This window comes from Psammomys obesus, unplaced genomic scaffold (genome assembly GCF_907164565.1).
Source record: "Psammomys obesus unplaced genomic scaffold, mPsaObe1.curated_primary_1811, whole genome shotgun sequence".
Lineage (NCBI taxonomy): Eukaryota > Metazoa > Chordata > Mammalia > Rodentia > Muridae > Psammomys > Psammomys obesus.
Window position 1 is genome coordinate 1386968 of NW_026592439.1, and position 12226 is coordinate 1399193.

Genomic DNA, 12226 nt, shown 5'->3' on the forward strand with positions numbered 1-12226 from the left:
GCCATAAGAGTCCACGGGTATTGCCTCTTCCGGGATGAGGCTGAGAGGATGTGGACAGGATGGATGGTAAACTCCCAGAGCCCCTTCACCTCTCTGGTGAAGGGACGGCTTCAGGTTTGGATACTATGGCTTCCTGCCCAGGAATGGGCAAGTTGCAGCAAGGGACATTCTGTTGAGGATTGCTGAAAATAGCATGGCGCCTTTTCTGGGGTCTAGATGTAGAATAAAGGATATGAAGAAGGAGACTGGGAAGGGATGCTGTAGGGAGACTTTCATCCTGTTTCTGTGTATGAGAATATGTGTGCCCGTGTGTACGTATATGGGTGATGGTTGCATTTCTGGCAAGATCAGCACTGCACCCTTTGTCTGCTGGGAACCTCTCAGGCAGTGCCCACTTAGAAAGACCTGACTGTGCCAGGAGAGCTGTGGCATTTCCATGTGTGCTCTATGTGTGTGAGGGTATGGGGGCTAGAGGGTTGCCGTGTGGAGTCATGTGTCAAAACTTTCTCTGAGCTGCCTTTTTTTTTTCCTTTTCCCTTCCCAGTCTGAAATTAGCTTGAAAATTCAGAATACTTTTTTTTTTTTTTTAAAGCTGAGAACAGACGCTTGCTGAGGTGGCATCCCTCACAGAGGGTGGTCAGCCCTGGTGATTTTAGAAGGGGCAATCACCAATTCCTTCCACAGCCTCTTGACTGCCCAGTGTCCCTCTCTCCCCAAGTCTCCCTACCTAGGATTCTTTTCTGCACCGACTCTCACCCTGCTTCTTCCTTCCACACAGCCTCCTTCTTCTATTGCATTCCCTGGAAACCCTTCCCCAGTGTCACAGCAAGATAAACCAGAGTGATATGCCAACAACTTTCCAAGGGGTGGGAGGAGGAGGCACAACAAGTCTGGAGCCCTAGGGAGGATAGGGTGAGTCTCCGTGGCCAGAGACAATTGAAGCAATACAGCCCAGTGCAGGGTGGAGACATTTTTTTCCAGCTTGTCCCAGTAAAGTCCCCCAAGCCCTTTTCTCTGCATACTTACCCTCTGCCTGGCTGACCTCCTTAGTTTGGGGCAGGGGAATCCTCCCTGTTGTCAGCTGTTTCCAGTGGCTCAACCTCAGGGTGGAGCCTCTGCTCTCAGCAGAATTCTAGCTCATCTCTGGCTTGCTTCTCGATGCCCCAGGATCTGGCAGATGGCATCAGGATCCTTATCTTAGGAATGAGCTGGTATTCTCCTGGCCTAAGGCTGGAGGAGGCATCTCCAGGTCCCGTTAGAGTCCCAGAAGCTAGGCTGCCTGTTCAAGGTCAAGTCGGATTCTATCAGGTTACGGCATGTACTTAGGCTAGCCACGGTTTAGAGGGGCCAGGTCTGGTGACCCTTGGGATGTTGGGGAAAATGTAAGGCCCTTGCTTGCTTCTTCAGAGCCAGGCTACACTTGGAACTCAGGGCTTCTGTAGATATGTCTGGTCTTGAATGGACGCGCAGGAAGCCACAAGAGCGTGCAGTGGGTGTGTCTTAGATTAATGTGTACTCTGCCTGTGAATGTGTCTGTGTATAGATTGGATAGTTTTTGTTTATAAGAAAGAGGGGACTGCACAGGCATATATTCACATTTTGAGGGCTTGAAAGAACATGACTGAGTCTATTTGTTTTGTTCAGGACAGTGTGTTCTTCTCTCTCTCTCTCTCTGTGTGTGTGTGTCTGTGTGTATGTATGTGTGTATGAGAGAGAGAGAAAGAGAGAGAGTGAGAAAGAGAGAGAGGAGTAGGGAGAGATTCCCTGAGATTTGGTTCTCCAAAGAGCATGTTTTACCCAAAAAGGCCATCCACAGAGAAGCTTGGTGAGGGGTTTGAAGAAGAAGTATTGCAGAGACTGGGGAGGTAGGGAGCTGTGTGTCTAGGGTGGAGCCCTGGGTTCACTCCCCCCCTTTATTCTTCTCTAGGTCTAACCGGTTGGGGCCAGAGCTTGCCTGAGGCTTCAGGGTAGGGAGGGGGAGGAGCTCAGTCCTAAGCTTCCTGATCTGGCTCCAAACCCTGGGCTCCTGCTCTGACTCAGTAGCAGGAGGGGCCCCAATGGGAGCAAGCAAGTGGGAGAGATACACTAGAGGCACACAATCACACAGAGCAGGACCCGCAGTTCACCCTACCAGGCTCATTCTACCTATATAAGCTGCATAGACAAAGGCAGGCACGTGACCATGGCCAGGCTCTAGGTCCCAGCTGCCCAGTGCCAGGCAAAGGCGCGCATTGTCACTTAGAACACTTATATAGTCAGCATACATCATTATACACCACAGACACACACAAGCACACATACACAAACTATACACAGCTATGCTTGCTTTTATGCTTTTCAGGGTGGAAAAGGACCCCAGCAGTCACTGTGTCCACTCTCCTGCTTCTGGCTGGGGCACTTCACTTGACCCAGATAGAGCCTAAACAGCCCGTACAGGTTGATTTTAAACAGCCTGTTTCCTCCAATAGAACATCTAACAGCTGGGTGTTGCACACACACACACACACACACACACACATAATGCCCACATTATCATGTAAATAAGAAGGTAAATATCCTGTATGGTCATATGCACGAACATCTTTGCAGCTACAATGCACACTTGCGTGCTTGCACATGCAAAAGCATAATTATGTATGGACATAAATATGACACGAGCTCTGTGTACGTGAACAATGCTCAAATGCACATCTACACAAGTCTAGAGTATATATACAAGTTCACAAGAGTGCTCGGAGACTGCCGTAAGAATAAACAAACAACATAAGTATTGCTCATGTCAGCACACACACACACACACACACACACACACACACACACACACACCCCCTCATGCCTATAGAAGCCCCATGAGCCTGGTTGGTAGGCAGCAGAATGATGGAGACTGACTACTCAAGCATCGTTTTCTGTTCTCTCCTTCTCACCTGCTTTACCCTTCACCAGCACTGTTGTCTGCTGTAAGGATCAACGGGGATGGCCAGGAGGTCATGTATCTGGCAGAAGGTGACAATGTGAGGCTAGGCTGCCCCTACATTCTGGATCCTGAGGACTATGGTCCCAATGGTCTGGACATTGAGTGGATGCAAGTCAATTCAGAGCCCTCACATCGGGAGAATGTGGTAAGTGCTTGGCACAGGGTTCCCTGTATTCTGTGATGTCAACGTGATGGGAAGCCAACGGCCTGAGGGAGGAGGAAGGCAAATGAGGAAACCAAGGTTTTAAATTTCCTCCAAGATCTCTCAGGGAATGAGGCAACAGGGATAAGAGCCATCCAACTGGGAATCAAGCCAGCCAGTCACTCATTCCACCTCCTTGAACCCCATATCAAGGTGTGGGGAGATTGTGGCCCCTGCCTTTAGAATTTCTCAGTCTGACCTTATACTTTGCCAGAATGTCTAATCTCATCTTCTCTCATTCATTCTGTGAGTGGTCAGCAAGCCTGCCACCATCATTCCCATTTTTTAGCTAAGAAAACTAAGTCTTGGAGAAGGTCAGTGACTACTCACATGACCTTTCCTTGGCTCAGTTTGTCTCATAGCTGTTTCCTCTCTTCTTCACAGTTTCTTACTTATCAAGATAAGAGGATCGGCCATGGCAACCTCCCCCATCTACAGCAGAGGGTCCGCTTTGCAGCCTCAGACCCCAGCCAGTACGATGCCTCCATCAACCTCATGAACCTGCAAGTGTCTGACACAGCAACCTATGAGTGCCGGGTGAAGAAGACCACCATGGCCACCAGGAAGGTCATTGTCACTGTCCAAGGTATGGCCAGATTCTTCAGGGGCTCCCCCTTCCCAGGCTTCAGAGCCAAGGATGGACTGGCCACCGTGAGCCAGGCTCTGGCTTTTGGCTGAGTCTGGGCTTCTAACCACCTGCCTCGTTACAGCACGTCCTGCGGTACCCATGTGCTGGACTGAGGGCCACATGTCAAGGGGCAACGATGTGGTGCTGAAGTGTTTTGCCAATGGAGGCTCTCAGCCCCTCTCCTACAGGTGGGCCAAGATCAGTGGGCACAGCCATCCCTACCGAGCTGGGTCCTACCACTCTCAACACAGCTTCCACTCTGAGCTTTCTTACCAAGAGTCCTTCCACAGCTCCATCAGTCAAGGTGAGGGGGCCCAGCCAAGGGAGGGCGCTGGGGCCTGCTGGGACTTCCATGGTTTGTTGGTGGTACCGAGTCAGACAGTCAGACCCAGCACCCCTGTGAGAGACTGCTCATTTGGGCATGTCCCTGCAGCTGCTGTTGAGGGAGGGAGAGAAGATACACAGGGGATGGGTGTCAGTTAAAAGCAGCATGGTTAATTTGGAGAGTTCCAAGGAAGAGCTGGGCTTGAATCCTGGCCAGGATGCTGATTGGTAGTAAATCTCAGGGGAGTGGCTTAACACTTCTCTGACAGATGGAAAAAGGATTACTTACTAGTAACTACCACCCACTGGCCTGCAAGGATTAGATGGGATGAGCTGCGTGAGGGTCCTGGCCCTTGGAGAAGCTGAATAATAACCACAATCAAAGGGTAATAGAGCTAGAGGGTGCCTCAGAATTCCTGGTCTAATTCTGTCTTCACTGTTCAAAGGAGGAGACCAGTACTGAGTCAGAATGCATTTCTCTAAGGTCACAGAGAATAAATGGTGACTCTGTCTTCTTTCTGAGAGGGGTGTCCTTCCCTGTTCTTCTGTGTCAGCAAGGGCAGTGTGGGTCAGATTTAGAGTGGAGTAGACTTGTGAATACTTCTATACACTCTCCTTGTTTGCTTGTTTGTTTGGTTTTTTAGAGTGGCATTCCATCCTCTATCCCACAGAGGCTGGGCCAGGGTAGGAGCTCTCAGGGACCAGTTTTCTCTGTCTCAGTACGGCTCTGATGCTCCTTCCATTTCAGGCCTGGGCAATGGAGACCTGGTATTGAAAAATATCAATGTAGACGATGATGGGCTGTATCAGTGCACAGTGGCCAACCACGTGGGCTACAGCGTCTGTGTGGTAGAGGTTAAAGTCTCAGGTAGGTACAGCAAGCTCCGACAGTCCCCTGGCTTGCACTCGGGGTGGCGGTGGGGGTTGGATTGCAGTTACCTAGGCTCTATTTTGGAGCCTCAGCTGGTTGCCTCACAGCTGCTGTCAGGCTAGGCCTTTGTCTAGAGCAGCTGGAAGCCACCTGCAGATTCGCTTAACCTTCACCTTCCTACATCTTCCTTACTGGGCTTTCCAGGGCCCTGGGTGTCCCCCCCCCCCATAGACATCTGCCCTGGCATGTGCCAGGCTGTCAGAAGCCTGACTTGCCTCCACTTCTCTCCACAGACTCCCAGCGTGTAGGCATGATCGTCGGCTCAGTGCTGGGCTCTCTGCTCATGCTGGCCTGCCTGGCGCTAGGCATCTGGGGGCTCATCTGCTGCTGCTGCGGAGGCAGCGGGGCTGGTGTTTCCCGCGGTGCCTTCGGCTACGGGGTCGGCGGCGGGGTCGGCGGAGGGGCCTGCGGCGACTTGGCTAGTGAGATCAGGTAAAACCTGATGCATGCTGCATGCTGCTGCACGGCGGGGGACCGGCGCCCTGTCCTCTTCACCCCTGCCTGCCATCGGCCGGCTGGGAACCCCATTCCAAACCTGCCCGCCATCGCCATGGAGTGCTGGGACTTCAGCATGTCGACCCGCCCACTCGCCGCATGGCTTTTCTGTCTTTCCCCTCCCCGCTTCCAGTCTTCACCTCTGCTCCTTGCTTCCCCTTTCCTCCCTGTCGTCTAAGCATCATGCCTCGGTCTGTCTGGCCTAGACTGTAAGCTCCTGGAGGGCAGGGACCGTGTGTTTTCACCTTTCCTTTGTATTGCGCCGGCCAAAACCTCAACATGCCTATTCAAGAAGAGTTAACACCAATAGTGCTAATAACATACTAGAAGCAAACTAGAAATAAAAATAGAACAAGTGTAGCAGTGCTAATGATTGCAATGCCTTGGGGACAGAGGGAAAGAAGAGTGAGGGACAGGAGGCGAGGAGAGCTTGCCAGAGCGCAGGGTGAGGGTTAGTCAAGGAAAGGAGGGATACAGTTCCCGGATCACTAAGGTTCCATTCCAGCCAAACACTAGAAAGGGACCGACGGCGCCCGACTGGGCGTCTGCCCGCAGTGAGCTGGGACACTCGAGGACAAACCAAGTCTGAAGGATAGGGATGGTGGCATGGGGGCGCTGCAGGGTCGCTGGCCCAGGAACGTGCAGAGAGGAGAGTAGGCTGAGGTCCAGAGAGCGAAGAGAGAGGGAGAGGTGAGGGGCAGGTGGAGGGGGGCGAGGGAGATGAGAGGTTGCCAAGAGCCCCCAGCTCTGCCCAGGCCGTGCCAACGCCGCGCCGTGGAGGAGCCAGCTCACGCGCCCGCCTGTTGTTTTCCAGAGTGGACGCCGAGGCGCCCGGGTGCAAGGCCAGCGGGCGCGGCAGCCGCGTCACCCACCTCCTGGGGTACCCGACGCAGAACGTCAGCCGCTCCCTGCGCCGCAAGTACGCGCCTCCGCCCTGCGGCGGCCCCGAGGACGTGGCCCTAGTGCCCCGCACCGCCTCCGCAGCCTGCGAAGCGGGCCCCTCCCCTGTCTACGTCAAGGTCAAGAGCTCGGAGCCGGCCGACTGCGCCGACTGTACCCAGGTCGAGCAGCGGTCGTGCAAGGACGGCCTCTTGGTGTGAGCGCGCAGCACCGGGCTGCGCCCCGGCTGGGAGGCGGTTCGGAGCTCTCCGCCCGCAGCTGGGGACAGGTTCCGGCCGGCAGACCTGGCTCTCGCCGGCCGCCTAGCGGCAGAGAGTTCAGGGGAATTTCCCTCAGGGATGCCTAGTGGGGCAAAAGCCTTCTCCCCCAAGTGGGAGAGGGCTGGGGCACAGAGGAAGACAGTTCAGAGCCCCACCCCCGTCACCGGTGGGCTCCAGGGAGCAGAAGGGAGGAAAGACGTTGGTATCCCAGAACCTCAGAGGTACAAGCCAGGTGTCCCCAGCCAAGGCAGAGGGCCCCTGGCCTTGGGTAGGTGGGGTTCAAGGCTGAATTGTTCTGTGTGTGAGATTTGAGCTCCGAGGCAACAGTGTTAGCACAATAAAGAAGTTTAAAGACGAAGCGGAGGTGGCTGTCCAGCGTTCTACCGAGGACTGGGCGTGGGGCGGGGAACCCTGACAGGTTGCTCCTTGCTCCCTCCCCTCCTCTGAATCCTCTGCTTCCCCCTCCTAAAGGGAAAGCCACATCTGGGAGGGAACATCCCAGTCCTATTCCTTCACAGAACGAATGGGAAAACTGAGGTCCTTCAGAACGGACTTTAACATTTCAAAGCCATCTTTTCCCTTTTTATTCTAGAAGGGGAAACAAATGAGAGTGGGTGGGTGTTAGAGGTGACCCCTGCTGCATGTTCCCGGACCATCTCAGCATCCTCCTTTCTCCATCCATCTACCTAACCCGAACTTCTTCATCTCTCCCAGGTATACGCCTGCCTCCCTTTCCAGCAGCCTCCCCCTTCCAGGAAGGGGGTCTAAACTCATTCAGACTCTGGGGTAGGAGGACCTGAGGATATCTAGTTCCGTCCCTTCTTTGATGGGAAGATTAAGTTTATGAGACGCCCACTAAGTGCCAGGTGCTTTCAAATATTCTCTTGTACTTATCTGTTTAGTTCTGTGAGGCTGTGCATCATTCCTATTTTACACAAAAGAAACTGAGTTTCAGGAGGATGAAGTATCTCAACAGAGGCAAAACCAAGACCAAAATAAAACGCCCCCGCCCCGCCCACCACCACCAACAGGATTTGGTTTAGGAACAGTTGACTTCAGGACATCAGGCTGTTCTCTGATAGCTGAATTCCTTGTGTAACATTCCTGATGAGGGCGATCCCAACCGGCTTCTGGCCTGCCCACCTTCAGGGGCAGCTCACTGCCTCCCAAAGCACGAGCCTTTGGTTGTCAAGATCTCATAGAATATTCCTCCTAGTGACAGTGTGTACCCTTTTATCCCCTGGTCCAAGATCTGCTTCTGGGGAGTCCAGAACATCATATTTCAACTCAGCTGCCTCCAGTGGATTACATGGCTGTATTTCACAAGGACACCTTCGTTTTGCCTGCCTCTCCCCAGCTATGTGCTTGTTGAGAGCCTAGACTCTTCTTTTGTTTCTCTTCTCCTCAAAAGAAACTGATCACCCTTGTCCTCTTCCTGTCCTAGGGCAACATAAAGTAGGTGTGTATAAGGCTTAGAGTATCCTGCCTGGTAGAAAATAACCTGGAATCCTCTGAGATGGCCCGGGGTTTGTCAAGGGGTGGCTGAGACAGTTCTCCATTCCCTGGTTGGCAAGATGAATGAGAGAGAATGAATGCTGGGACAAAGAGAATCAAAGACTGCTTGCCTAGGAGTGGGGGATGGGAATTGGGGGCTGTACAGGGGATACAGGGGAAGGAGAGTTAAGTAGGGAGGGAGTAAAGAACCCATCAGTCACTTGGTCATGTTTGTGAGTGCCTTTCAAATGACTTATTCATAGATAGAGTTAGCTTTCCAGCAGGGCACTGTGCCCGGCACACTTTTGCCCTAAGGCAGCTGACTGATGAAGATGACATGAGGAAAAAGGTGTTCCCACTCCGAGGAACTGCCAGCCCAGCCAGCCTCCTGCAAGGTGGTGAGGAGCTGAGGCAGCCATGTGGCTTACAGGGTGTGTTGAGTGACATCCTTTTCCCCATTCTGGGAATGGGGGAGCCATGCTGACTTAGACTCAGCTTTCATTTGAGCAGTGAAAAATGTGAGTTGAGGCTCTGGCAAGAAAAACCCATTATGAAGTAGCAAAAGAGGTTTCAGCAAGACTCTGGCAACAACTTCGGTTTGGGGGGGGTCATCTGGGAAGAGAGGGGAGTTTCTAAGTGTACAGGAAAGGAAGCTTAACTTTTCCAACGTTTGATTTACTTCCAGAACTCCTGGTTCTTTCCCCTCATTTCTTCTGCGTGCAACCTGTTTGGTTCGGGAAGAGATATGGGAAGAAGGCAGATACAAACATGTTGAACAATGGATTTGGGAGTGGGCCAGACTGGGCGGAGTCACAGAAGCTTTGATCTGTAGCATTTATCTTCTGCAACAAAAATACTCCCACAGTTCAATATCCAAACTGCCAACATAATGTTAGTGGCCTGAGGTTGGGAGAAATGTTGGAGATGGCATACCATTGCACCATTCCACAATTTAGATACAGTAGGAAAAAGAAAAAAAAAAGATGGATAACCAAAAGTGGTGAGGTTTTAGTACTTAGCATATCTATTGTGATACAACTCCTTTCTAGGATTGACTTTCAATGGCTGGCCCTATTAGCTAGCTGGCTTGTGAAATTTAGGTGGGCCATATCACCATGTGTCCTCTTCAGCTTTGATTCACTATGACAAATTTCCTGAGATAATGAACTTTGAAAGAGGAAAAGGCAGTTTTGACTCACAGTTCTGAAGATTTCAGTTTATGGCTGCTTGGCTTCCCTGCCTTTAGGCCCTTGGGGAGACAGCACATAGTTGTGAGAACACAGCAGAGAAAGATGTTCATTCCTTAGAGTTGGAAAGCGACGAGAAAAAGCAAGAGGAGGAATTGGGTATGCCCCAAATGTCTTAGCTTCCTTCCACTAGCCTCACCTAAAGATTCCACCATCTTCCAGGGGTGCCAGAGACTAAAATCAAGCCGGTAACACCCAGTTAGTGACTTTGGTGGTCACTAGTCCAAACAGCAATACCAGGCAAACAGCTGGCTAGGCAGAGACACTGCTTCTGAGGGGAAATTTAAGACAGTTCTGATTTACTGTTGTCTGTCCAGAGACACAAATAGCACAAATTCACCTATTTCCATTCCTCTTTCCATTTCTATCTTTTGCACCCCTTCCCAGTCTTGCCAGGACTGAAGAATTATGTAGATAACCGACATCTCCTTGGTAACACACACCACTCTCTTGATAGCCGTTAGGAAGTCAATTTGGCATCCACAAAGTTTGCATGAATTTTGCCTTCCAGTGCAAGTGATGGTGAGGCATCTCTGCTGGAAATGCTCCTGAGTCTTCATTCACCCATCCCTTCTGACTTCCCTCCCCAGCTCTGAGATATAGAGTCAGTTCTCAAGCCCACGTATGGGAGGCCTCCCAGGAATCACCCACACATTCCTCCAAGAGTGACCATGACCATGTAGGCTGCACACTGCACTTTTACTGCCCTAGGTCAAGTCTAGGTCCAACTAAACTCTCTCCTCTCTCTCTCTCTCTCTCTCTCTCTCTCTCTCTCTCTGTGGTGTGTGTCTGTCCCTCTGTCTCTGTCTTGCTATCTCTGCCTCTCTTTCTGTTTGTTTTTCCCCACTTAATTACTGTGGGATGAGGTTGTGACCTGTCTGGAGGTAGATGAAAGACTGATCAAGACTTCAGATCTGCCTCCTAAGCTTCCTGGGGCCTTCTTCCTGGCTTGATGGGAGCCTGGAAAATCCTGCTCCCATCAAGGACACAAATTTAATTCCATTTAGTTCTTTGTTCTTATTTGTTAAATTAATTTTTGCACAATTGTCTCTGTTTATGAAAAACCATTTAAGTCTAACAGAAAAGTATTACAGTGTATCTCAGGCCACCAATTTTTTGTTTGTTTGTTTTAATGTGACCCAAATCACAGGGCTGTCACGTATACTTTGAGGGTCAAATCTGTCCCATGAGCTGATTATATATATAAATCGGTTATCAGCATCTTCTTGCTGCTAGTAAATACGTGCGGAAGGCAGGTGAGGTGTTGGCAACTTTGGGATATCTGGCAAGCTTTGGAGTTGGTCACTGTGCCTGCTGGTGGGGAGTAGACAAGATGGCCTGCTGTCCCTCCATGGCTATTGTCCTTAAGAGCTTCTTTGGGTGGGACACTGAGCAGTAGGGAGGAGACAGAAAGGTTGGACAAAGGCAAAAAAACTGAGCAGAGGAGGACTGGGTTCAAATGCTGAACTTATTGTCATAAAGGCCAAGTAGGGTGATGGTGGATCCTTGGTGGGCTTGGAAGAATCAGAGAGTTGCAATAAAGGTTTGTGAGTTTTCTGTGTTCGCATATACAAAAGGAGCCTGTGCATTTAGAGCCAGACAGGACTAGATCCATAGTGACTGAGTAGGTTTCTAAAGTGTCGGTTTCTTCATCTGTGAAATGGAATAGGGGGAAGGTTATTTAATGTAACGTTCGTATTACACACACTGCTAGTTGGGACTCAGCAAGCGGTTGATCCTTCCATATCTAATCTGTAATCTCATCTTCCACGAAAAGGCAGGCCTGGAAGCCTGGATCTAACCATACAGGGGTTGGGATGGAGGCTGAGGTGGTGGTGGGGCTGCAGCGAGGGGGTTGTTGTGGAAATAGATCTGGAGACAGGTCATGTTATCTGGCTATCTGGAGGGAGGAATCCTGCTAACAACCAGTAGCGAAGTTAGGAGGACCAGGCCCAGCCTGTGAGGCTTCAGTCCACGCGCAGGCGCTAATATTGACAGCAATCCTCATTAGTATCAGCGATACTAATAATTGCAGGGAGCACCTGAAACACAAGCTCGGCAGGGGCCTGGACCAGCTTCTAGATCCTCTGGTGCCTCCCGGGACCTAGACCTGGGCGTGTCTTCCACAGCTGCTGCCCTCTGGGATGCCCACTGTAGCGCTGAGCATGCCGGCCTGTCCCAGGCAGCCCATTCCTCCTGAGGGTTCTTCACACCCACAGTGTGTATGCAGATTAGCCGGTGGCTGCTGCTGTTTTGTTTTGTCTCCCCCCCCCCCCCCCCGCCGAAAAATCAACTCAGTTCAGCAACTGGCCTCCTTTGGTCAGCGGCGGCTCACCCTGCTTCTTCTCTGCCAGTCTGTCTCCTCAGTGTTCTCTGGGCTGCCCCCTCTCCCTGCTTCTTCTCTGCCAGTCTGTCTCCTCAGTGTTCTCTGGGCTGCCCCCTCTCCCCGCTCTCACCGACTTTTTCTCCTACCAGGATGCCTATTGTCTTAGACCCGAAGAGGAGGCTCCTGTGCCTCTTCTTGCTCCAGCTTGCCTCAGCCCTTGGCCAAGGCAGTTTTCCAGGCTTGTAAACCTTCCAGGTCTTCTTCCTTGACCCTTTTTCTCAGAGGGCCTTCACAGGAAGCCGGCTGGACTAGCCCCGCCCCTTCATCCCAGCCTCTCTCCTGCTGCTGGACCAGGGGAAAGGGTGTCTACTCAATTATCTTTTTTTCTGTTTGGGGAGTGTCCTGAGGGTGGTGGCCTGGTCACCTCTTTCTCAACATTTACTCC

At 51.6% G+C, this 12226-nt stretch overlaps 1 protein-coding gene across 1 annotated transcript; it reads left to right on the forward strand.

The window, feature by feature from the left end:
* The first annotated feature begins 622 nt into the window (after positions 1–622).
* On the forward strand, positions 623–7064 carry Vsig8 (V-set and immunoglobulin domain containing 8). The gene is made up of 6 exons (XM_055613269.1): positions 623–3119; positions 3561–3762; positions 3887–4108; positions 4877–4996; positions 5293–5491; positions 6369–7064. The coding sequence occupies exons 1-6, from the start codon at positions 2988–2990 to the stop codon at positions 6652–6654; spliced, it is 1161 nt and encodes a 386-aa protein (XP_055469244.1). The 5' UTR covers positions 623–2987; the 3' UTR covers positions 6655–7064.
* The last annotated feature ends 5162 nt before the right edge of the window (positions 7065–12226 follow it).

Excerpts from the sequence above, each read along its gene's own strand:
- Vsig8 (XM_055613269.1), top strand. The coding sequence starts at position 2,988 with ATGTATCTGGCAGAAGGTGACAATGTGAGGCTAGGCTGCCCCTACATT. Across the intron at positions 4,109-4,876 it reads CCACAGCTCCATCAGTCAAG|GCCTGGGCAATGGAGACCTG; the intron begins GTGAGGGGGCCC and ends CTTCCATTTCAG. Across the intron at positions 5,492-6,368 it reads GACTTGGCTAGTGAGATCAG|AGTGGACGCCGAGGCGCCCG; the intron begins GTAAAACCTGAT and ends GTTGTTTTCCAG.